This window comes from Bos taurus, chromosome 21 (assembly GCF_002263795.3).
Source record: "Bos taurus isolate L1 Dominette 01449 registration number 42190680 breed Hereford chromosome 21, ARS-UCD2.0, whole genome shotgun sequence".
NCBI classification, from domain to species: Eukaryota; Metazoa; Chordata; class Mammalia; order Artiodactyla; family Bovidae; genus Bos; species Bos taurus.
This window is the reverse complement of record NC_037348.1, coordinates 21,647,388-21,673,184: the sequence shown is the minus strand read 5'-3', so window position 1 is coordinate 21,673,184 and position 25,797 is coordinate 21,647,388. Positions and strand designations below refer to the sequence as shown.

Genomic DNA, 25,797 nt, shown 5'->3' with positions numbered 1-25,797 from the left:
TTCTGCAATAAGAAACCGAAGGCTTAAAATTCAAGTGCCTCCTTATGTTGAAACAACAGCAAACTCATTTTTCCTAAAATACAATGAGTCACAGAATTTTAGAATTGGAAGGGTGCTTACTGATCATCTAATCCCTGTTTTATGATTGAGGAAAGTGAATTACAGGGCAAGTTTCAAGGAAGAAACAGAACAGGCCCAGAGAAACTACCCAGTCCCAGCCGTGGAGCACGCGAAGCTGCTATATAAAGTCCCCTTACCTCCCCCCGATAAACTGTGGAAGTGCCTGTCCAGAACTAAACATAATACGTTGAGAGTAGAGGCTTTATTTACAGTGATACTCAAAGAGGATTTAGAAAAAGATCCTCCTTATCTTATTAGCAGGGGCTGTACTTCATGAACAAAAAAAAACATCCTGGGGGCAGGAGGTGAACTCTCTCCTCAGGTTCTCTAGATCCCAAGTGAGTTCCCTGCCCCCCAGCTCTTAGGAGGGTGGTTGGTAGACATCTTCTTAGCAGCTGCGAGTCAGACTCCTGCATCCCACTGAGGAACACGTCCAGGGAAGACATCAACACTGGCAGGGAAAATTTCAGGCTTTCACCTCGCTCATGGCCTCCATGAGGCGGGCACTGTTGGTGACTGCTGTCGTCAGAAAAATGAACCTGTACCCTAAGGAGTAAAAGCGCCACGAAACGTGACCGAGGGCAGATTTGAGCCCCCGACACCAGCCATGTGGGGCCCCTCCAGTTCCACAGCCGGGCTGGGTCAGAGCACCAGTCTGTAGTCACAGGTGCACCAGCACCACACTCTCGGGCCCAGCAACTTGCCATGCTGGGTGGAACAGGGCTCCCTGCTGTTCGGCCCCCAGCAAGATGGCAGCAGGTGGTACCCAGAGGCCTGTAAAGAAGCCTTTCTGAGGTCTCTGCCCTTGGCCCCCCAGATCCCATGAAGGCCTGTTCTCACCTTTCTCTCTGCCCAGGAACCGGAGGGCTGAGATCTCAGAGAACGTGCAGCCACCCAAGAACACCACCAAGATGAGGCGCAGGGACTCGCTGGAGGCCTTGTCGTCCTTGGTCATGTCTGCAAAGACCGGACCAGCCTCGGCTCTTCACTGGCCACGCAGGCTCGTACTGGGTGGTGCCTCGCGCCCTCCCCTTGTCTCACCCGCCCCCACTGGGCAAGGAAGGCCATGCACCTGTGAAGGCCAGCTCACTGCAGTTGAGCAGCCGCACCACTTCGTCCAGGCCCTGCCAGCCCCGCCGCTCCAGCACCTGGGAAGGCACAAGCGCTAGTTTCAAGTCCAGCGGCAGCCAGACTGTCACGTTTCTTGCTAGCTGCTCGGGTAGTTACAAGCTGGGCCAGGCCAGGGACGAAGAGAAAGCAGAGAGCATGAAGTGTGAATGAGAGGGGGCCACATTCTCACCTGCTCGATGATTCGGCAGCTGAGGGGCACGTACGCACCGCTGAACACGTACGCCATGTCACGCGGCACTTTCAGGTCATACTCGCCATCCACGCGTGGGATCTGGAGGGTAAAGGGGAACACAGGAGGCGAGTGGCAACTCGGCCTTCCAGTCCTTTACCGAGTCAGAGAAAAGTGGTGTACCCCTAAGAGCAGTTGTTACTTCAACTAAAGGGAGAAGCAGCAATAGCCTTGCGGGGGCGGGGAAAGACTCCATGATCAAAGATGGAAGCTGTTCAGTACCTGCCAGTTCTGCTGAATGAGGGCCCGTGTGCCCTGGCAAGAGTGCCCCTTTGTGACCCTCCAGCAGCGACATGGGACACGCCTGTCACTGAAGCGGCACTTGGCACATTCTCTGGTACTCATAGGTATGTGTTACATGTTTACTAAATGAATGAACCTTTGTGTCTTGTCTCATTATTAAATTAAACTCATGCTATAATGCTACCAAACAAAAGAATCTTTTTCCTTTAATTTTTAGTTTTTGGCTGCATTTTGGTAGCATGTGGGAACTTAGCTCTCTGACCAGGGACTGAACCCACACCTCTGCTTTAGAAGCATGGAGTCTGAACCACTGAACCACCAGGGAAGTTCCCAAACAAAAGGATCTTTATAAAAACAAAGTAACAGAAAGGGTTTTGTGGGCTCAAAGTACTCCACAAAGGACTGAACCCACTGCCTCCCCTAGCCACTCCTGATCCACATACCAAATTCAGCTTCTTACTGATGGCTCGGAAATTGCTTCTCTTGGCGAGGGAACTGAAGGCATCAGTAATCTTTCCTGGGAAAGAAATCTGTGCTGGGTTTTATCTAAGGTTTATGGATTAAATTTATGCTGCCGTGGGTGATACCATTCAGGAAGTGACAGGACCGCCTCTCCTCAAAGAGCAGGACCTATCACACCTGAAGACCCTCCTCAAAGCAGATCACCTACAGTTCCCTGAAACCCATCAAGACATGCACGACCTTTCTCTCCCCACCCACAGTCTTCCTCCTTCTATAGGGCACCAGCCCTCTACTGAATGCAATCTACAGGGTGAGCTACAGTTTACTGGTTAAGGGTGTGGCCTTTGGAGTCAAACCTGACTGACTGAGGGGCCCTGAACAAGTCACTTAACCTCCCTCTGCCTCGGTTTCCACATGTGTAAAATGGAGATAATACAACTTACCATGGAGAAGGTTTGGGAGGATTACATGAAAAAGTGTATCTAAAAGGCTTAGCACATCAGTGTTTACTAACTGGAAGCTGTTCTAACGGGAAAGCAGGAGGAGTGGTGGTAAGGGCAGTGACAGTAAGGAATTGCCTTCTCCTCCCTCAGCTCATTCTCTCCTTGGCCAGCATGCTCCGCCTGTTGAGAGAAGAGGCACCAAGGGCCAGGGGGGGCAGAAGGGGCTACCTGTGCTCCCTGCTCACCTGCGGCCTTGTCCGTCACCAGCTTGCTCACTTTACTCTCCACGGCCGTGAGGGTGTCTCCCGGGGCCTGCTCTGTTAGGAGCCCAGCTCGCCGCAGGTTGAAGAAGGTCAGCAGGTGCTCGGGGCCATAGCTCTGAACAAAATGCAATTCAGCTCTCTACCAAGCATCCACCAAGGGCCTAGCCCTGTGAGGTGATACGGAGGTGGGCGAGAGGAGGATTATGTGTTCTGTGTCCTGAGAAGCCCACACTTTTTTGTGGGGAAGAATTTTTTTTTTTTTCAATTGGGGGATAACTGCTTTACAGTGCTGTGCTGGGGAAGTCACATCGGAAATAACCAAATACCAAACAGACAATAAAAGCAGCACGAAACAATTAAAGAACACAGAAAATTATGGATGGGAGGAGGTGGGGAAGGCTTCACAGAGGAGGCAGGACTTCAGAAGGACCTGGAAGGAAAGCTGTATAGATGCCTCATAAGGAGCTGAAGTGAGAGTCCAAGGCCAAGAACTCACCACTGGTTCCAACAGCTGAACTGTTCAAATTCCCTCCCGCACTAGCCACATAAAGCGGGGAGCAGAGTGAAATGAGGGCGGTGGGAAGGGTGTCTGTGCTGGGAGGGAGGCCGCATGGGAACAGAAGGGTAACCAGGACTGGAAAGGGGCTATTTCTTCTTCAACTCTTTCAAAAATGTCCACCAAATTCCCTCAAGAACACATTCTCCTGGCCTTACCTGCAGGTACTGGGTTTTCAGGGATCGGTAATCCTTGGGGATCAAACCTGAGGGTAAGAAAGGTAAAGGTTCAGGAGCCAGTTGAGGTGTCCTAACGTGTACAGCCAAACCCACCAATCAACAAACCCTCCTCCCCGCAGGAAAAAAACACAAACCCTAATGAGGAGGATGTTCAAGCTGGTTTTAGAAAAGGCAGAGGAATCAGAGATCAAATTGCCAACATCCTCTGGATCATGGGAAAAGCAAGAGAGTTCCAGAAAAACATCTATTTCTGCTTTATTGACTATGCCAAAGCCTTTGACTGTGTGGATCACAATAAACTGTGGAAAATTCTGAAAGAGATGGGAATACCAGACCACCTGACCTGCCTCTTGAGAAATCTGTATACAGGTCAGGAAGCAACAGTTAGAACTGGACATGGAACAACAGACTGGTTCCAAGTAGGAAAAGGAGTACGTCAAGGCTGTATATTGTCACCCTGCTTGTTTAACTTATATGCAGAGTACATCATGAGAAACGCTGGGCTGGAAGAAGCACAAGCTGGAATCAAGATTGCCGGGAGAAATATTAATCACCTCAGATATGCAGATGACACCACCCTGATGGCAGAAAGTGAAGAGGAACTAAAAAGCCTCTTGATGAAAGTGAAACAGAAGAGTGAAAAAGTTGGCTTAAAGCTCAACAGTCAGAAAACTAAGATCATGGCATCTGGTCCCATCACTTCATGGGAAATAGATGGGGAAAACAGTGGAAACAGTGTCAGACTTTATTTTTTTAGGCTCCAAAATCACTGCAGGTGGTGATTGCATCCATGAAATTAAAAGATGCTTACTCCTTGGAAGGAAAGTTATGACCAGCCTAGATAGCATATTCAAAAGCAGAGACATTACTTTGCCAACAAAAGTCCATATAGTCAAGGCTATGGTTTTTCCAGTGGTCATGTATGGATGTGAGAGTTGGACTGTGAAGAAAGCTGAGCACTGAAGAATTGATGCTGTTGAACTGTGGTGTTGGAGAAGACTCTTGAGAGTCCCTTGGACTGCAAGGAGATCCAACCAGTCCATCCTAAAGGAGATCAGTCCTGGGTGTTCATTGGAAGGACTGATGCTGAAGCTGAAACTCCAATACTTTGGCCACCTCATGAGAAGAGCTGACTCACTGGAAAAGACCCTGATACTGGGAGGGACTGGGGGCAGGAGGAGAAGGGGATGACAGAGGATGAGATGGCTGGATGGCATCACCGACTCTATTGGCATGAGTTTGGGTGAACTCCAGGAGTTGGTGATGGACAGGGAGGCCTGCCGTGCTGCGATTCATGGGGTCACAAAGAGTCGGACATGACTGCACAACCGAACTGAACTGAGTGAGAAGGAAGGAGTTGGACTTGATATTAACTTTGCATCCTGTGTAGTCAATTCTAAATTGACTCCTCAACTGAAGCCTGCTTTTTGAAAGATAAAGCCTGGATCTGAGGGTTCCAAGAAAGAGCCCTGGAGAAGGGATACTGACAAATGCCAATTTCATCCATGGGGGTCGGGGAGGGGAATGCAAGCACAGGGAGAAGGGCCTTCCTGTGTGTGTTTCCCTGGCTAGGGGCCAGTCCTTCCAGGAATTGCTTAACAGCAAGTGAGGAATGGGAGAAGTGTCCACATGGGTTCCCAAAGTGCAACAGGGAACTCTTAGATGTAAGAGGAAATGGGCTTCCAACTACAATAAAGGGGATTTAGAATAAGCAAATGACTTCTTTGGGTAAAAGCAACCTTAAAGAATATTTGCTGAGACTTTGCTGGTGGTCCAGTGGTTAGGAACGCACCTGCCAATGCAGGGGGCACACGCTGTGAAGCAAGTAAGCCCGTGTGCCACAACAAGAGCACCCTGCGGCAACAAAGACCCAGTGCAGCCAAAAATAAACAAATTTTAAAAATATTTGTAAAGTGGAAGACTTCAAAACTCAGAACAATTTGCCATGAAAAGCTGCAGAATCCGAGCTTCTAAAATGCTTATGAAATTGGTTTTTCCTGAACTGTATCTTGATTATGAAATCGTGTTGAGGGTAGGAGGCCAGATGGAATAATGAGAGACATGCTGCTCAGCTCTGCCCTTGACAGTCCTACGATGGGACAGGCCTTATTGCAGAGAAGAGGACGAGATGCAGACCTCCTTAGGGCCGGAACAATAAATCACCTTAATGACCTGGGGATGTTTCACCCCAAACAAAAACCTGCTTTATTACAGGGGATAGAATCCATGAGATTACAGGGGAATGTTGTCTGCTAGGACATTTCTTTCTTTCAGAATGACTTTTTCTGTCCCTAAGGTACAGCTTTTCAACCTATGGTCCCTGGGACTCACCATTCTCCGTGATGGACAAAAGGCACATAAGACGGAGGCTTTCTATGGGTGACACCTGCACAGGAAGAAAGAGTCAGGGGGAATTCGAGTTTTGTAACACGCGTTCTCTCTTCTTCCTCTGCTTGGGCCCCACCGCTCCCCGCTCCCCGCTCCGCGCCGCCCCGCCTCACCTGCCGGTCTATGTGCTCTTCAATGTAGTTGGTGCTCTCCCTGATGTTGAACCCCTCCAGCAGCGCTGCAAGGAGTCAGAGGAGAGCCTGTTACTGGGGGAGTGGCTCAGCTTGTTGCCGTCTATGCTAACGGGCATCTGTCTCTCCATCTCTTTCTCCATCCTTTTTGGGGTGGGTTAAGGGGCCCCCAGAACTTCTAGCAGGAGCCAGCACTGGACAGTGCCAAAGAGCATCTTTTCAGGGTGGGCTGGGGCTGGGAGTCCAGGAAGCGGAAGCAGGAGAGGTAGCCAAGTCACCATGCTCAGTCTTGATGAGCTCCTGGAAGTCCTGCTTGGTTTTCTTCTTCATGATGGATTCACAGGCCCCGATATCTGCAGACGGGACAAAAGGGGAGCTGACACATTCCTGTTTCTGGAAGGAGGTCTCTTTACTGTTCAGGAGAATAAAAACTTCTTCAGGCAAAGTGCAGGAGCACTTCTTCCCATTTCGGGGCAAATAAGAGCACTATTCGGGACGTCCTTGGTGGACCAGTGGCTAACACTCCCAACACAGGGGAGCCCAGGTTCGACCCTTGGTCAGGGAACTAGATCCCACATGCCGCAATAAGGTCAGTACAGCCAAATAAATAAATAATTTTTTAAAAAAGCAACCAGAAACACTGATATTATTAAAATAATTTTTTTTTTTTTAAAAAGCACTATTTGATACATGAATGGGATCTCCTCCCAGAGGCAGAGCTCCTCTGCAGCCCTCCCCTCACCCTGGCCTCAAGCTGAAACATACGGAGGCTCAGCAGGCGGTGCTCCTGTTTCAGCCCCTTGAGCTCCTGGGACACAAAGTTCTTCATCTGCTTGATGTCCATGCCTCTCCGGCGCTGTGGGGACATGCCGGAGAGGTCAGGCCTTCTGCCCTCACACAGGAGTGACCACTGCCCACCCGCAGGTCCCCCCGCAACCCCCGCCCCATAGTAGCATCAGGGGCGTCAGCAGCAGCAGCCTGGGGAGCCACCGAGGGAACAGACAGAGGCCCCAGGTGGGAGCCTCACATCATACTGGGCCTGCAGGTTCCGGGCCTTCTGGCTCAGGAAGCCGAAGACATTGGAGAAGTGCTCGTTCCGGATCTCATTAAACACCTGTGAGGGGAATGCAACAGGAACAGATGACTGCACAGACTCAGACCTCCCATCTTCCTGCCTCCTCCGCGCAGCGACAGCACAGGGCGCGCGCTCAGCGGTTCTAGCAGAGAAAGCTGAGCCGGTTTCGATGAGGATGTGTCAGATCCCTGCTGTGTGCCCTGGGGTGCCCTCTCAGCTGGCGGGATGGCCCTCCCTCCAGGGACTCGGCCTCCCCTCCCAGCACGGGGGCCCGCAGCCTCGTGGTGGCAGCAGCCCGGGAAATCGTCTGCGAGCATCTGCATGCTCACCTTGTCCTCGGCATTGAGCAGCACCTTCAGGCTCTTGTCAGAGGACGTGACTTCCGGGCCAAAGTCAACACTCCCTTTAAGAACAGAGGGGACAGCTCTGAGGATCTCCAAGGAGCCTTCCTTCCCCACCCTTTCCTGAACTGCCATGAAAGGTGTCCCCAGGACTTCCCTGAGTCCAGTGGTTAGAGCTCTGGTTGGGTCCACTGCCAGGGCCTGGGTTCGATCTCTGGTCAGGCAACTAAGATCCCACAAGCAAGGCAAAAAAAAATGAGTTAAAGGTCCCCCAAACTATCTGGGGACTTCCCTGGTGGCCCATGGAGTAGGAAATGGCTACCCACTCCAGTATCCTTGCCTGGAAAATTGCATGGACAGAGGAGCCTGGCAGGCTACAGCCCATGGGGTTGCAAAGAGTCGGACATGACTGAGCACACAGTGGTGGCTCAGTGGTAAAGAATCCACCTGCTGGTGCAGGAGATGCGGGTTCGATCCCTGATCCAGGAGGATTCCCTAGAAGAGGAAATGGCAACCCACTCCAGAATTCTTGCTTGGGAAATCCCATAGGCAGAGAAGTCTGGTGGGCTACAGGCCACGCAGTCATAAAGGAGTCGGACTTTGCAACAAAACCACAACAAACCATTTGGAAGCCAGCACTTCACTCTGAGTCCTCCCCCGGGGAGGCCCAAGGAGTCGAGCACACCCCTGTCTCGCCGAGATGCCACTTACCACACTTGATGCGGAAGGTGTCATCCACCAGACCCTCGTAAACCACCTGGGAGCAAAGTGCCGTCACGAAGTCCACGTCTGAAATCGAGATCCCCGACCGTAAGGGTCTTCCTCGACTCAGCCTACCACCCAGTTAGCTCAGTGTCCGTGGGGCCCAAGTGCCCACGCCCTGCCTCCCCCAGGTCAATGCTGGCATTCACAGCCACCGCTGGAGGATTCCAACTGTGCCACCGTGTCTGCCATATTTCCGATATTCCCATGTCTTCTCGGGTCCATGAAGAGAGGAGCGCTGAGCACAGCTCACCTCTGTCCAGGAGAAAGATATGTCCAATTTCTGGCCTTCGGCCCTTGGTTTCACCATCCTCCTCCTCTTCCAGTCTCTTCCACAGTTCATACGACATCTGCTAGGGCCCAACACGTCCTCAGTCTTGAGTCCAGGTCCCTTCTGCAGCCCCACACTTATAGAACCCAACCTGTTCCATGCAATCCTTCTCCTTGACCCCAAGGAACATCTGTTCCCATCCCTCCCCATCCTTCCCCACAGCAGTGAAAGAATCTCACTGCCCCCAAATATTTAGGAATGCTACCCAGGGGTGTCCTGCTGTTCTGTTAGCCACATGAGTTCTCTGCTCTGGGGACCTCTTCTGGGGCAACAAAAGCCTATACATCACATCACAGATGCCCTTGAATAATCCTTAGTGGGCAGAAAATGGGTGAAATATGGGCATCTGGGCAACAGAACTGCTCACCTTGGCACACCTGCCAATTCCATAGCAGTTGGGGAAGGGTCCATACAGCGTGCTGAGGAGGTGCAGAGCTTGCGCCAGAGTGTTGATCCAACGCTGATCTCCTTCCTGCAGGGACCACGTGGGCCACAAAGCTATAGATCAACCTGACAGATTCATCTGGAAAGGGGCGAGGCCTAGAAGCCCCGGAGCAGAAGGGCAGGGTCTCGGCAATGCTTCGGAAGGTTCATTTTCATTGGCCCCAAAGGAAGCCTTGTGAATATCAGTCAGCAGCATTCCACCTCCAAATCAGTATCACTCATGATACATGAGATGAGCTGGAAGAAGGTTGAATCCATAGCCCACAGGACCCCATGTTTGTCCCCACTCATTGATGCCAAGACCCGAGTGCCCTGCACTCACCAGGAAGTAGTCCCTAAAAAACTCTGGTAGTTCCATGCTCAACAGATCCACATCAAGAGGCAAGAGAGAGAAGGCCCATTCATCACAGCTCACATCTGTGGGTACAGAGAGCATCAGCCTTCCTGCCAAAGGCACGAGGCTCCACATGAAGAGGGAAGGCCCACTGCAGTCGTGCGAGACTTCCCGAGGGCCTGCCCCACTGCCTCAGGTACTGCACTAAGCACGGGATGCTCAGAGATGAGTAAGATACAGTCTCTGCCCGGAAGGGGCTCACAGGCTGATAAGGAAAGGATGTGCGTGTGTAACAGCCTGTAATACAATGTGATAAGTGATGTGTTTCCATTAGAGTGCCAACCAAGAGTGCCGATGAAACACTTATTTATCTATGCATCATCTGACAGCACTGACTGAAAGCTGCGCACGTACAGGCACTAGGCTAGGGGACACTGGGGACACGCTCCTAACTTCTGCAGCTTATAGTCAAGTGGGAGGGCGCACAGCCGACAAACAGGATTCCAGTTGCAGGCTCCAAAGAGGAAACAGCAACCTAAGAGTGCAAACAGCTCAAGGATCTAACCCCAACTACGGATATAAGACTTCCCTAAAGAAGTGACATTTAAGCTTAGAATTCAAGTATGATTCAGGTAAGCAAAGAAGCTGTAGGGTGAGGAATATTCTAAGCAACGGGAACAGATGTGTGAAGTCCCCATGGCTGGAGGGCGGTGACTCAGGAGAGAGGAGCACACGTGATGAGTCTAAAGGGCAGGAAGGGGCCAGACCACGGAGGTGCAGGAGGCCACACTGAGGGCGCTGGGCTTTATTCCGAGCAGGATTTCCTGCAGGAAGGACTGGGGACCAGGTCTGTGTTGCACACAGAGGAGGGAAGGCACATGGTGTCCTTGTGGGGGTCTTGGGAGGGAAGGAAGAGAGCAGGGGTGATTTCCAACTACACCCCCCAGGATCCCTTCCATACTCTCCCACTCGTGGTCTAAGCTGGGGTCCTTCTTCCCACTCTAAGGACACCCTCCTCCTGCCAGGCCAATGGGAATGAGACAGCGAGCGTAAAGGAGGAGATACGGCAGGGGGCAACCCTCAGGGCCTTCTCCCACACATCCTCCCCCTTCCACTCACACCCATCTCCTCTCACCTCCATAGACGCCCTCTTCCTCAAGCACCATCTCGCACGCATAAAACTGAAAGACAAGGGGAGCTGATTAGTAACCCCCTTCTCTGTTCTTTGCATTTCTCTGGATTCCTCTGTGGTCACTGATGAGGACCACAGTTACTGAATCCAGTGAAAAAGACAGGAGAACCCAGACTTTTAGATCTAGAAAGGACCACTGGAATCATCCGGCCTAACACTGTTTCCTTTCCATCCATTTTATCTATTTATCAAGTCAATTGCTCTTTTCTCCTTGATTGACTGGAAAAGCTTTACAAAGGAGAGAGTATTCAGCTGTCATGGAAGGGTGAGTGCCGCAGGTAGAGCTCGGAAAAGGGTGTGACGGTACTATAGATACAGAGGAGGAGGAGCAGGTGGAGGTAAAGAGCAGTGGGGCGGAGAGGGGAAGGAAGGAGCTCTGCTTAGGACATGTCCATGGGACCTCTGCAGACACCAGGGGGAGGTCTGGACAGACAGCCTTGGGGTTCACGGCACATACATTACATTTAAACTAGGTAGTTTGTTCAAAAGAACACAAAGAAGAGAGCTAAGGACAAGACTCTAGGGCACGAAAATTCAGAGTACACAGTCCAGGACCTTCCAGAGAAGACCAAGACAGAATACACAGAGGCGGGAACAGAGAAACTAGCGCCTCTAAATAGCACCTCTAAAGGCAGAGGTTCAAGGAAGAATGGGCAGCCATCTCCAACACCAGAGATGTTAGGTAGAAGAGCCCGACACAGACATCACTGGGTTTGTGAAAAATTATCCGCTACCACTGCTTCTGCTTCCTCACACCCACCTTCATCTTTTTATCTAGATGCCCTAGATCTCTGTGGTCAAATCCAGTGATGTCTGTGTCAGGCTCCCAATGCAGGGGGCCCAGGTTCGATCCCTGGTCAAGGATCTGGATCCCACACGCATCAACTACAGATGCAGCATGCCACAACCAAGACCCTGCCCAGCCAGATAAATAAAAACTGAAATCGGGGGCGGTCCTAAGATGGCGGAGGAATAGGATGGGGAGACCACTTTCTCCCCCACAAATTCATCAAAAGAACATTTCAGTGCTGACTAAATTCCACAAAACTACTTCTGAATGCGGGCAGAGGACATCAAGCACCCGGAAAAGCAGCCCACTGTCTTTGAAAGGAGGTAGGAAAAAATATAAAAGATAAAAAGAGAGACAAAAGAGGTAGGGATGGAGATTCATCCCGGGAAGGGAGTCTTAAAATAGAAGTTTCCAAACACCAGAAAACACTCTCACTGGCGAGTCTGTGGAGAGCCTTGGAACCTCAGAAGGCAACATAACTGAGAGGAAAAATAAATAAATAATTAAAACCACAGATTACGTGCCCAACGGTAACTCCCAGTGGAGAAGCAGCGCAGACACCAGCATCCGCCACTAGCAAGCAGGGGCTGGGCAGGGAGGCACTGGCTGCATTGCTTAGAGTAAGGACGGGGCCTGAATGCCCCGAGGACAATCTGAAGGAACTAACTTGAGATAGCAAACCAGAATGTGGGACAGCTATCCTGCAAAAAGCCCTAACCTAAGACACCTGGCAGGCCCGCTCATAGAACAAAGGACTGAGCAGAGCAAGCTGGCTGTTGCCTGGGCCATCCCCCGCCGGAGACAGGCAGGCGAGGGCAGCCAGAGCCGGAAGGGGGCAATTGCGGCCTGAGAGAGGCATCCTCTACCAAACTGCAAGCACGCTTCATTGTTAAGCAAGACTTCTCTGGATTCTGGACATCCGCCTGGGAAGGTGCACCCAGAAAACCGAGCAGCAGGGACAGGGGAGGCAATAAGTCGCAGCGACCGCGCTCGCCAAGCACCTGGGCACAAAACGCAGTCCCAACAGACTGCGCCTCTGAGGACTACCCGAGTACCTGAACCTCAGCGGCTTAGATCTGGGAAGTGCATGAAACCCAGGGCCGGCCTCAGACAGTTCCCGGCAGAGCAACCTACAGCCTAAGCGGTGTAGACAGGGAAAGCACACACGCCGTGAGCGGGGGCAGGCCCTGTGTGGCCGAGACACTGCTAGACGCGCCAGTGTTATTTGTTTGCAGTGTCCCTCCCTCCCCACAGCACGACTGAACAAGTGAGCCTACAAAAGTGTCCACCACCGCCCCGCTGTGCCAGGGCGGAAATTAGACACAGAAGAGACCAGCAAACAGAAGAAGCTAAAACAGAGAGACCCTCCTTGGGAGTGACAGGTACAATAGATTAAAACCCTGTAGTTAGCACTGACTACATAGGAAGGGGCCTATAGACCTTGAGAAGTATAAGCCAGATCAAGGAACTATCTGAAAATGAACTGACCCCACACTGTCCACAACAACACCAGAGAAAGTCCTAGATATATTTTTACTATTATCATTCTTTAAATTAAAAAAAAAAAAATTTTTTTATTTTTAAGTCCTCCATTACTCCTTTAATTTTCACTTTTATAACCTATTACTTTGAAAAAAAAAAAGACCCTATTTTTTTAAAGCAAACTTCATATATATATATATTTTATAATTTTTTGACTTTGTTTTTTTCTTTAATATTATATTTTTGAGACTCCAACCTCTAATCTAGATTTTTAATGTTTGCTTTTTGGTATATGTTATCAATTTTGTACCTTTAAGAACCCAACCTTCAGTACCCATTTTTACTTGGGAGAAAGATTACTGGCTTGACTGCTCTCTCCTGCTTTGGACTCTCCTTTTTCTCCACCAGGTCGCCTCCATCTCCTCCCTCCCCTTTCTCTTCTCTACCCAACTCTGTGAATCTCTTTGTGTGTTCCAGGCTGTGGAGACCACTTAGGGAACTGATTACTGGCCAGCTTGCTCTCTCCCCTTTTGATTCTCCCTCTTCTCCTGGCCACCTCTATCTCCCTCCTCCCTCTTCTCTTCTCCATGTAACTCTGTGAACCTCTCTGGGTGTCCCTCACTGTGGAGAAACTTTTCATCTTTAACCTAGATGTTTTATCATCAGTGCTGTATAGATGGAGAAGTCTTGAGGCTACTGTAAGAATAATACTGAAAACCAGAGGCAGGAGGCTTAAGTCCAAATCCTGAGAACACCAGAGAACTCCTGACTCCAGGGAACATTAATCAATAGGAGCTCATCAAACGCCTCCATACCTACACTGAAACCAAGCACCTCCCAAGGGCCAACAAGTTCCAGAGCAAGACATACCATGCAAATTCTCCAGCAACACAGGAACATAGCCCTGAGTTTCAATATACAGGCTGCCCAAAGTCACACCAAACCCACTGACATCTCATAACTCATTACTGGACACTTCATTGCACTCCAGAGAGAAGAAATCCAGCTCCACCCACCAGAACACCGACACAAGCTTCCCTAACCAGAAAACCTTGACAAGCCACCCATCCAACCCCACCCACAGCGAGGAAAAGAGAACTCCACAAACTGCCAGAATACAGAAAGGCCACCCCAAACACAGCAATATAAACAAGATGAAAAGGCAGAGAAATACCCAGCAGGTAAAGGAACAGGATAAATGTCCAGCAAACCAAACAAAAGAGGAAGAGACAGGGAATCTACCTGATAAAGAATTCTGAATAATGATAGTGAGAATGATCCAAAATCTTGGAAACAAAATGGAGTTACAGATAAATAGCCTGGAGACAAGGATCAATGCAAAAGGTTTAACAAGGACCTAGAAGAAATAAAAAAGAGTCAATATATAATGAATAATGCAATAAATGACATAAAAAACACTCTGGAGGGAACCAACAGTAGAATAACAGAAGCAGAAGATGGGATAAGTGAGGTAGAAGATAGAATGGTAGAAATAAATGAAGCAGAGAGGAAAAAAGAAAAACGAATTAAAAGAAATGAGGACAATCTCAGAGACCTCTGGGACAATGTTAAATGCCCCAACATTTGAATCATAGGAGTCCCAGAAGAAGACAAAAAGAAAGACCATGAGAAAATACTTGAGGAGATAATAGTTGAAAACTTCCCTAAAATGGGGGAGGAAATAATCACCCAAGTCCAAGAAACCCAGAGAGTCCCAAATAGGATAAACCCTAGGCAAAACACCCCAAGACAATATTAATCAAATTAACAAAGATCAAACACAAAGAATAAATATTAAAAGCAGCAAGGGAAAAACAACAAATAACACACAAGGGGATTCCCATAAGGATAACAGCTGATCTTTCAGTAGAAACTCTTCAGGCCAGGAGGGAATGGCAGGACATACTTAAAGTGATGAAAGAAAATAACCTACAGCCCAGATTACTGTACCCAGCGAGGATCTCATTCAAATATGAAGGAGAAATCAAAAGCTTTACAGACAAGCAAAAGCTGAGAGAATTTAGCACCACCAAACCAGCTCTCCAACAAATGCTAAAGGATCTTCTCTACACAGGAAACACAGAAAGGGTGTATAAACTCGAACCCAAAACAATAAAGTAAATGGCAATGGGATCACACTTATCAATAATTACCTTACATGTAAATGGGTTGAATGCCCCAACCAAAAGACAAAGACTGCCTAAATGGATACAAAAATAAGACCCCTATATATGCTGTCTACAAGAGGCCCACCTCAAAACAGGGGACACATACAGATGGAAAGTAAAGGGCTGGAAAAAGATATTCCACGCAAATAGAGACCAAAAGAAAGCAGGCGTAGCAATACTCATATCAGATAAAATAGACTTTAAAACAAAGGCTGTGAAAAGAGACAAAGAAGGACACTACATAATAATCAAAGGATTTATCCAATAAGATATAACAATTATAAATAAATATGCACCCAACATAGGAGCACCACAATATATAAAGCAAATGCTAACAAGTATGAAAGGGGAAATTAACAATAACACAATAATAGTGGGAGACTTTAATACCCCATTCACACCTATGGATAGATCAACTAAACAGAAAATTAACAAGGAAACAAACTTTAAATGATACAATAGACCAGTTAGACCTAATTGATATCTATAGGACATTTCACCCCAAAACAATGAATTTCACCTTTTTCTCAAGTGCACATGGAGCCTTCTCCAGGATAGATCACATCCTGGGCCATAAATCTAGCCTTGGTAAATTCAAATTGAAATCCTTGCAAGCATCTTTTCTGACCACAATGCAGTAAGATTAGTTGTCAATTACAGGAGAAACACTACTAAAAAAGCCAACATATGGAGGCTGAACAACACGCTGCTGAATAACCAACAAATCACAGAAGAAATCAAAATATGCATAGAAATGAATGAAAATGAAAACACAACAACCCAAAACCTGTGGGACACTGTAAAAAGCAGTGCTAAGGGGAAGATTCATAGGAATACAGGCACACCTCAAGAAACAAGAAAAAAGTCAAATACATAACTTAACTCTACACCTAAAGCAACTAGAAACAGAAGAAATGAAGAATCCCAGGGTTAGTAGAAGGGAAGATCTTAAAAACTAGGGCAGAAATAAATGCAAAAGAAACAAAAGAGACCATAGCAAAAATCAACAAAGCCAAAAGCTGGTTCTTTGAGAAGATAAATAAAATTGACAAACCATTAGCCAGACTCATCAAGAAACAAAGGGAGAAAAATCAAATCAATAAAATTAGAAATGAAAATGGAGAGATCATAACAGACAACACAGAAATACAAAGGATCATAAGAGACTACTATCAGCAACTATATGCCAATAAAATGGACAACTTGGAAGAAATGGACAAATTCTTAGAAAAGTACAACTTTCCAAAACTGAACCAGGAAGAAATAGAAAATCTTAACAGACCCATCACAAGCACAGAAATTGAAACTGTAATCAGAAATCTTCCATCAAACAAAAGCCCAGGACCAGGTGGCTTCACAACTGAATTCTACCAAAAATTTAGAGAAGAGCTAACACCTATCCTACTCAAACTCCTGCAGAAAATTGCAGAGGAAGGTAAACTTCCAAACTCATTCTATGAGGCCACCATCACCCTAATACCAAAACCTGACAAAGATGCCACAAAAAAAGAAAACTACAGGCCAATACCACTGATGAGCATAGATGCAAAAATCCTTAACAAAATTCTAGCAAACAGAATCCAACAATACATTTAAAAGATCATACATCATGACCAGGTGGGCTTTATCCCAGGGATGCAAGGATTCTTCAATATCTGCAAATCAATCAATGTAATACACATTAACAAATTGAAAAATAAAAGCCATATGATTATCTCAATAGATGCAGAGAAAGCCTTTGACAAAATTCAACATCCATTTATGATAAAAACCCTCCAGAAAGCAGGAATAGAAGGAACATACCTCAACATAATAAAAGCTATATACGACAAACCCACAGCAAACATTATCCTCAATGGTGAAAAATTGAAAGCATTTCCTCTAAAGTCAGGAACAAGACAAGTGTGCCCACTCTCCCTACTACTATTTAACATAGTTTTGCAAATTTTGGCGACAGCAGTCAGAGCAGAAAAAGAAATAAAAGGAATCCAGATTGGAAAAGAAGAAGTAAAACTCTCACTGTTTGCAGATGACATGATCCTTTACATAGAAAACCCTAAAGACTCCACCAGAAAATTACTAGAGCTAATCAATGAATATAGTAAAGTTGCAGGATACAAAATCAACACACAGAAATCCCTTGCATTCCTATACACTAATAATGAGAAAATAGAAAGAGAAATTAAGGAAACAATTCCATTCACCATTGCAATGAAAAGAATAAAATACTTAGGAATATATCTACCTAAAGAAACTAAAGACCTATATATAGAAAACTATAAAACACTGGTGAAAGAAATCAAAGAGGACACTAATAGATGGAGAAATATACCATGTTCATGGATCGGAAGAATCAATATAGTGAAAATGAGTATACTACCCAGAGCAATCTATAGATTCAATGCAATCCCTATCAAGCTACCAACGGTATTTTTCACAGAGCTAGAACAAATAATTTCACAATTTGTATGGAAATACAAAAAACCTCGAATAGCCAAGGCAATCTTGAGAAAGAAGAATGGAACTGGAGGAATCAACCTGCCTGACTTCAGGCTCTACTACAAAGCCACAGTCATCAAGACAGTATGGTACTGGCACAAAGACAGAAATATAGATCAATGGAACAAAATAGAAAGCCCAGAGATAAATCCACGCACCTATGGACACCTTATCTTTGACAAAGGAGGCAAGAGTATACAATGGAGAAAAGACAATCTCTTTAACAAGTGGTGCTGGGAAAACTGGTCAACCACTTGTAAAAGAATGAAACTAGAATATTTTCTAACACCATACACAAAAATAAACTCAAAATGGATTAAAGATCTAAATGTAAGACCAGAAACTATAAAACTCCAAGAGGAGAACACAGGCAATACACTCTCCAACATAAATCACAGCAGGATCCTCTATGACCCACCTCCCAGAATATTGGAAATGAAAGCAAAAATAAACAAATGGGACCTAATTAAAATTAAAAGCTTCTGCACAACAAAGGAAACTATAAGTAAGGTGAAAAGACAGCCTTCAGAATGGGAGAAAATAATAGCTAATGAAGCAACTGACGAAGAATTACTCTCAAAGATATACAAGCAACTCCTGCAGCTCAATTCCAGAAAAATAAATGACCCAATCAAAAAATGGGCCAAAGAACTAAACAGACATTTCTCCAAAGGCATACAGATGGCTAACAAACACAGGAAAAGATGCTAAACATCACTCATTATCAGAGAAATGCAAATCAAAACCACAATGAGGTACCATTTCACACCAGTCAAAATGGCTGCTATCCAAAAGTCTACAAGCAATAAATGCTGGAGAGGGTGTGGAGAAAAGGGAACCCTCTTACACTGTTGGTAGGAATGCAAACTAGTACAGCCACTATGGAGAACAGTGTGGAGATTCCTTAAAAAACTGGAAACAGAACTGCCATACGACCCAGCAATACCACTGCTGGGCATACACACTGAGGAAACCAGAAGGGAAAGAGACACGTGTACCCCAATGTTCATCACAGCACTGTTTATAATAGCCAGGACATGGAAGCAACCTAGATGTCCATCAGCAGATGAATGGATAAGAAAGCCATGGTACATATACACAATGGAGTATTACTCAGCCATTAAAAAGAATACATTTGAATCAGTTCTAATGAGGTGGATGAAACTGGAGTCTATTATACAGAGTGAAGTAAGCCAGAAAGAAAAACACCAATACAGTATACTAACGCATATATATGGAATTTAGAAAGATGGTAACAATAACCCTGTATACGAGACAGCAAAAAAGACACAGATGTATAAAAGTCTTTTGGACTCTGCGGGAGAGGGCGAGGGTGGGATGATTTGGGAGAATGGCATTGAAACATGTATATTATCATATGTGAAACGAATTGCCAGTCCAAGTTCGATGCATGATACAGGATGCTCTGGGCTGGTGCACTGGGATGACCCAGAGGGATGGCATGGGGAGGGAGGTGGGAGTGGGGGTTCAGGATGGGGAACACATGCACACCCGTGGTAGATCCATGTCAATGTATGGCAAAACCAATACAATATTGTAAAGTAATTAGCCTCCAATTAAAATAAACAAATTTGTATTAAAAAATAAAAATGTATATAATTGACATATTAAAAAAAAGGCAAAATGAGAGAAAAAAATCTTTATTAATAGGTCCAAAAAAAAGTTAAATCTATTAATCAGCATTGTTTTATTAATGAGGCTTTTTCCAAATGTTTCTAAGCCATTCCTTTTGTAATTAAAATAATGTTCTTGCTAATTCATTTATTAGAATCAAAGTTTTCTTATGGGTGTATGTGAGTTTTCTGTATAGCAATACTTATAAATATTTTCCCAATTTGGTTTAGCTTTCATAATTTTTATGTTGGTGGTTTATGTCAATTTTTAACCTTTGTGTAGGTTATTTTCCTTTACTAAGTGGCATATTATCCAGTACTTTGTTAGCATCTCCTATGACTGTTTATTGTATAAAATTATTCTGCCTACTTTTGTGTGCTATGTAAATTGACATCTTTTATATGTAACTCATGTATGGATGTGAGAGTTGGACTGTGAAGAAGGCCGAGCGCTGAAGGATTGATGCTTTTGAACTGTGGTGTTGGAGAAGACTCTTGAGAGTCCCTTGGACTGCAAGGAGACCCAACCAGTCCATTCTGAAGGAGATCAGCCCTGGGATTTCTTTGTAAGGAATGATGCTAAAGCTGAAACTCCAGTACTTTGGCCACCTCATGCAAAGAGTTGACTCATTGGAAAAGACTCTGATGCTGGGAGGGATTGGGGGCAGGAGGAGAAGGGGACGACAGAGGATGAGATGGCTGGATGGCATCACTGACTCGATGGACATGAGTCTGAGTGAACTCCGGGAGTTGGTGATGGATAGGGAGGCCTGGCGTGCTGTGATTTATGGGGCCGCAAAGAGTCGGACACGACTTAGCGACTGATCTGATCTGATCTGATTATTATTATTTCCCATATTTTTCCTTTTAAAGATCAAACTGATTGATTCACAAAACTCAAATGTTATACTTCATATATTTATATTCCTAAGCAGGATAGCTTCCTAGGTGGCACAGTGGTAAAAGGATCCATCTGAAATGCAAAAGACATAGGAGATTCAAGTTCGATCCCTGGGTCGGGAAGATCCTCTGGAGGAAGGCATGGCAACCCACTCCAGTATTCTTGCCTGGAGAATGCCATGGTCAGAGGAGCCTGGAGGGCTACAGTCAGTCCATGGGGTCAAAAAGAGTCAGACACAACCGAGCACACACACGCTCACATGTAGAGGCCACCTCTCACCACTGTACAGTCTGTATTTGGGGTAATTTGATAGGAGACTCTCTGCTACATTAATAAAAAGACAATGGCAGGTATTTTGTTCAGTCACATAGAATTTGCTTAGAGGGAGACACAGCTGCTAGCCCTTTACCCTGTCCCAGTCCCTCATGCTCTTCTACCTTATCTCACTCCCACATGGGTCCAAACTCACCTTCTGAGGACTGAAGATCACTTTGTATTTCCGAGTTCGGCCAGCCATTTTGTCAGCATTGACGAGACCTAAAGACAGAAGGGATGCAGCCCAGAAAGCCATGGGCCTTATGTTAGACTAGAAGCAAGAAAGCGACGAGCCTCGATGAGGGGCACCGCCAACCTGAACAATTCTTTTCTTCTGAAAGGGTCCTAGTGGCCGTGCCCTCAGACGTTCCCGTCCACCCCCAGGTCTTAGTGACGGTGAACGCTGTGACACTCACTGGCAATGTACCGCATATTCTTGATGCGAGGTCTGACCAGGAAGCACAGCCTATGGGAGAGAAGGGGGGGAAATCCTAGTGAAGAAAAATCATGAAGTTGGTGATAGTCATGGCAACTCTCCCACCATGTGCTACAGTTCTCACCCAGCCAAAGCCACGCCAGCGTTCTCGGCTGACTCACCATGGAAGACTCCCCTCAGTAAAGCAGGTATAGGTACAGAAGAACCCATTTGCAGGGCAGGAATAGAGATGCAGATGTGGAGAACAGACTTGTGGCCACAGCAGGGGACGTAGAGGGTGGGAAAAACTAAGAGGAGCATCGACACATATCCACTACCACATGTGAAAGAGATAGCTAGTGGGAAGCCGCTGTATAACACAGGGAGCTCAGTCCGGTGATCTGTGACAACCTAGAGGGCTGGGATGGGGTGGGGGACAGGAGGGAGGTTCAAGAGGGAGGGGACATATGTATACTTGTGGCTGATTCACACTGTTGTATGGCAGAAACCAAAACAACATTGTAAAGCAATTATCCTTCAATTAAAAGTAAATTAAAAAACATAAAGCAGGTATATTGTGATGAGCTGGGGGTACTTATTGGCCTCATGGTGGACCCAGAAGTTTCTGCTCTCAAATAATTTACAGTTTATTGGGCAAAATAAGATGCATGTATGCATGAAGTATATTAACCATCAAGTATTCAAAAATAATGCAAGGAAGTATATGACATGTTTTTCAAACTGGGGTTCGTGGGTGTATTCTCCATGTATCTAGGAGGGTTTGTTCCTCTAAGGGAGGGTGTACATGACTTAAGTTGAGAAATACTGAAAATAAAAACAAACACCAGACAACAGGCAGCATGTGACTGAGTGCCAGGTGAACAGGACAAACTGATCTCCATGCAAATCCAGGGGAGGAGACAATCACCCCGGGGTGGCCACCCTGGGATGGCTTCGTGGAGGAGTGGGGCTGGGCTCTGAAGGCTGGGTGTCTGTCACGAGAACAGTGAGGAAAGGAGAGAAGGTCAGGCAGAATGGGTGGAGCGGCCAGAAGCACGGAGGTTTGTGTGTAGAGTGGGGAAACACATGAAAGTGTACCAGGTAAGAGAGTATGTGCAAGAGGCCAGGCTGGAAAGAGGGCGCAAGGCCTTCTGGGAGGCAGCTTTGGAATCTATGATGAGCAATGCAGACCGTAGTGGGTAAGTAAGGGAAGGCCTGAAGGTTCTGGAGGAGATCACAAGGAAATTATTTGTGAAAGATTAATCAATGTGGTGGGGGAGTGCTTCCCTGATAGCTCAGTTGGTAAAGAATCCACCTGCAATGCAGGAGACCCTGGTTCAACTCCTGGGTTGGGAAGATCCCCTGGAGAAGGGAAAGGCTACCCACTCCAGTATTCTGGCCTGGAGAATTCCATAGACTGTATAGTCCATGGGGTCACAAAGAGTCAGGCACGACTGAGCGACTTTTTCACTTTCTTTCAATCAATGTGGTTAGAGCTGGTAGATTGGGTTAGAGAGAGAGGAGGACAAGGGAGGGAGAAACTGCAGACGAGGAGACCAATTAGGAGGATAAATCATAACCTAGGGATGAAACTGTAAAAGTGCAGGGAAGTGAATGCTTTGATATCACATATGTCATGGGGCTAGATCTCAGCCAAGGACTGATCACAGGCTAATGTGCAGGGACCGAGGCTCCCGGACACTCACTGTTCACTGGAGCTGAGGGCTGGTTTGTTCTCCACTTTGTACAGCTTGTCTACCTCGTGTTGCTACAGACAAGAATCAAACAAAACAACGGACGTTAAGTGTGATTGGGAACCTGAAGCCTGGTACAAAGACTGGGGTCTTCTGAAAGGGCTTCCTCCTACTTACACTAACTCTAGGAGTCAAAATGCCTCCCTAACAACCATTCCACTGAACCTTCCTCAAACTGTCAGTAGAAAAATCAACATTTAAATAATTCAAAAACAATACAAAGAGGATCAATCCCTCCCAGTCCACTCAATTCTGCTATCCTGTATTTACCCTAGAAGGGTAGTAATTACTCCTCAGTAACTTGTACCATTCATCAAAAGAAAAACTGCTTAATGAGGAAAGAGGGGCCTGATCCACCTGGGAATGGGGGCAAGGTACCTTTAGAATGGAGACATTGGCGATTCGATCCAAAGGGCTCATGAGATCCGCCTCAATGAACAAGTCTTTCTTTCCGGGAAGCTGAAGGAGACACAGCATGTTGGATCACTCTCAGGTCATACAAGCCCCTCAGTTGAGAGTTCACTCAGTCATCCATTTAATAGAAGTCTCTGAGCTGGGGACTTCCCTGGTGGCCCAGTGGACAGGAATCCACCTGCCAACACAGGGTACATGGGTTTGATCCCTGGTCCAGGAAGATCCCACATGCCATGGAACAACTAAGCCCGTGTGCCACAACTACTGAAGCTTGCGTGCCTTAAAGCCCATGATCTGCAACAAATATGTCACCACGATGAGAAGCCCATGCACTGCAATGAGGAGTAGTTCCCGCTCACCACAACTAGAGAAAGCCCAGGAGCAGCAACTAAGACCCCACACAGACATAAGTCAATAAAGAAAATTACTAAAAAAAAAAAAAGTCTCTGAGTTCCTTGAGTTCCTTGGAAAGGCACTAGACCTCATCTAACCCAGCATCTTATTTATTGTCTATATCCACAGTTGCCATTTCTTTACATATTCACCTATTTTTGTCTTCTATTCATTATTAGTTCCAGTGGAAAGATATTTCATCTTTTTTTATCGCCATGCAGCATGTGGGATCCTAGTTCCCTGCTCAGGGATCCAATCCATGCCCCCTGCACTGAAGCTTGGATCTTAACCACTGGACTGCCTGGGAAGTCCCTCACCTTCTTTCTAAGGTCACATCCTTGTCACACAACCCTCCTGCTCGCCTGTGACCCTGTTCTACATCACTGCTCCTCTGCTCCACTGCCTCCTCCTCCATACCTCCTGATAAACCAATTGATCTGCTGAACGCAGCCAAACAAAACAAAACTGCACCGTGTATCCTGCAACCCCACAACTAACTGCCAAATATCTCTTCAAATGGCATTTTACTTCTAATTACAAAAAGAACCAATGTTCAAGGCAGAAAACTTAACCCACGACAGTCCTCACCCTCCCACCCACTTCCTGCTTCACCATTCCCGACGCTGCTCTCTCATCTGTCCAGAGGAAGGACAGGTCACACTGAGCAGAAGAGAGGGTGAAGTCGTTGAAAGCTTCCTCTCAACATGATTTTGACAAATGGGTAGGCTGTGGGCAGTGACAGATCGAGATGGCAATTAAGCCAAGGCCAGGGAAAGCCAAAGGCTGAATGGTAAGGGCAGAACAGCAGTTCAGTTCGCCTGATGGCTAAGATGCATGTAGGCAGTGGTCCTCAACCAGAACTGATTTTGCCCTTCAGGGGATATCTGGCAAAGTCTGGAGACATTTAGGTTGTCTCATCTTGGGTCAGGGTGTGTTAACGACATCTGGTGTTACTGGTAGAGGTTAGGGATGCTGCTAAATATCCTACACTACACAGGACAGTCCCACGACAAAGAATTAACCAGCCCAAAATGTCAGTGTCACCAAGGTTGAGAAATCTTGGGTGTTGGGGAATGGTGGGAAACAAGGCTGAAACATTCACAGGAATCGGGGATAAACCTTCAGTAGCTACCTAATGCCTGCTGCTGCTGCTGCTGCTAAGTCGCTTCAGTTGTGTCGGACTCTGTGCGACCCCATAGACGGCAGCCCACCAGGCTCCTCTGTCCCCGGTATTCTCCAGGCAAGAACACTGGAGTCGGTTGCCATTTCCTTCTCCAATGCATGAAAGTGAAAAGTGAAAGTGAAGTCGCTCAGTCGTGTCCGACTCTTAGCGACCCCATGGACTGTAGCCCACCAGGCCCCTCCGTCCATGGGATTTTCCAGGCAAGAGTACTAATTTTTCATCCCTCTCTTCCATGTATTACATGCCTTGTCCTTTCCTGGTTCCTCAACTTTGCTCCCACCAGTACATCTGCCTGTAATACCCTCTCCCATCTCCAAGGAAAGTATGCTTATCTTCACACTCCAGTCCTCGAAACTCCTAGATTACTCCAGCTAGAAATGACTGTTTCATGAACTCTAGCTGTCACTCATTTACCCCAGGATACCCTATTTGTGCTAATTTGTGCTTCATAGGCTCCCAGTAATGCCTATGAATAGATCAGGAAGTAAGATCCCTAAGGACAAATTTGTTTTAGCCATATTTCCATCTCCAGTGATGCCTGACATTAGTGGTGTCTCCCTTGCCCGTATTATAAAAAAAAAAAAAAAAAAAGGATTTCCAATAACTCTGGCCAGGTCGTCTCAAGAAGCTCTTAACTGCTCTCTGATTTTTCTCCCTGAGTGCTTCATTTTGGACCTGCCACAGAAGCTCCAAGGACCAAGGCAAGATCAAGGGAACTCAGTAAGAAAGAACTAGGCATCCAGAGAGTGCTAAACTGTTGATGCAGTAAAGGCCCCCGACGTGGAGGGCACTGACCTGCTCCAGCAGGTAGATGAGCTGGTCTCGGGCCAGCCTCTTGAGCATGGAGAAGTCAGGCAGCTCTGGGGCGTCCGGTCGATGAGGAAAAGCCATGGCGGCGGTCGCAGGGTGGAAAAGCCGCAGGGTGGAAGAAGGGGGACGCCTCCTCCTCCGCTCCGAGGAGGCCGGCAGCGGCCCGGGTAAGCGCAGGATGTTTCTCCTTCAGGTAAGGGCACGGAACCCGAAAAAGCCCCCCAAGGGGCCCTCGCTCGTCAGCCACACTGGAGGAATGAATGGCCGGCCACCTCTCGGCCAGACAGCTGCAGCCAGAGACCTTGCTTCAGGCCTGCAGCCACTGTATCCCGCCCCGCCCCTCCCGGTCCACTCCGCCCGTCCGCTGGATGCGGGTCTACACCTGCAGAGATACCAAAGAGAGGGGTGGCTTCCT

At 47.0% G+C, this 25,797-nt stretch overlaps 1 protein-coding gene across 2 annotated transcripts; it reads right to left on the bottom strand.

Moving 5' to 3' along the window:
- Positions 1 to 307: 307 nt before the first annotated feature.
- Positions 308 to 25,797, bottom strand: VPS33B (VPS33B late endosome and lysosome associated). Of its 2 annotated transcripts, none has more exons than NM_001046284.1 (23): positions 25,368 to 25,787; positions 22,961 to 23,041; positions 22,535 to 22,596; positions 20,830 to 20,879; positions 20,568 to 20,635; positions 10,568 to 10,613; positions 9,421 to 9,515; positions 9,022 to 9,126; positions 8,577 to 8,673; positions 8,273 to 8,350; positions 7,550 to 7,623; positions 7,173 to 7,259; positions 6,911 to 7,001; positions 6,424 to 6,498; positions 6,128 to 6,192; positions 5,958 to 6,012; positions 3,606 to 3,652; positions 2,874 to 3,006; positions 2,167 to 2,240; positions 1,421 to 1,522; positions 1,193 to 1,268; positions 961 to 1,077; positions 308 to 666 (listed from the first exon to the last, which is right to left on the bottom strand). In NM_001046284.1, the coding sequence occupies exons 1-23, from the start codon at positions 25,461 to 25,463 to the stop codon at positions 587 to 589; spliced, it is 1,854 nt and encodes a 617-aa protein (NP_001039749.1). In that variant the 5' UTR covers positions 25,464 to 25,787; the 3' UTR covers positions 308 to 586. The 2 variants fall into 2 exon arrangements, with proteins under 2 accessions (NP_001039749.1, XP_015314670.1); XM_015459184.3 differs by lacking the exon at positions 308 to 666 and adding an exon at positions 673 to 894 and having other exon boundaries at positions 25,368 to 25,797.

What these genes read in the sequence shown, in the direction of transcription:
- VPS33B (XM_015459184.3), bottom strand. Translation starts at nt 25,463, where the DNA reads ATGGCTTTTCCTCATCGACCGGACGCCCCAGAGCTGCCTGACTTCTCC. An exon ending in TTTTTAGGGACTACTTCCTG is followed by an intron (nt 9,127 to 9,420) that starts GTGAGTGCAGGG and finishes TGGTCCCTGCAG; the next exon opens with GAAGGAGATCAGCGTTGGAT. An exon ending in TGCTCAATGCCGAGGACAAG is followed by an intron (nt 7,260 to 7,549) that starts GTGAGCATGCAG and finishes TTCCCCTCACAG; the next exon opens with GTGTTTAATGAGATCCGGAA.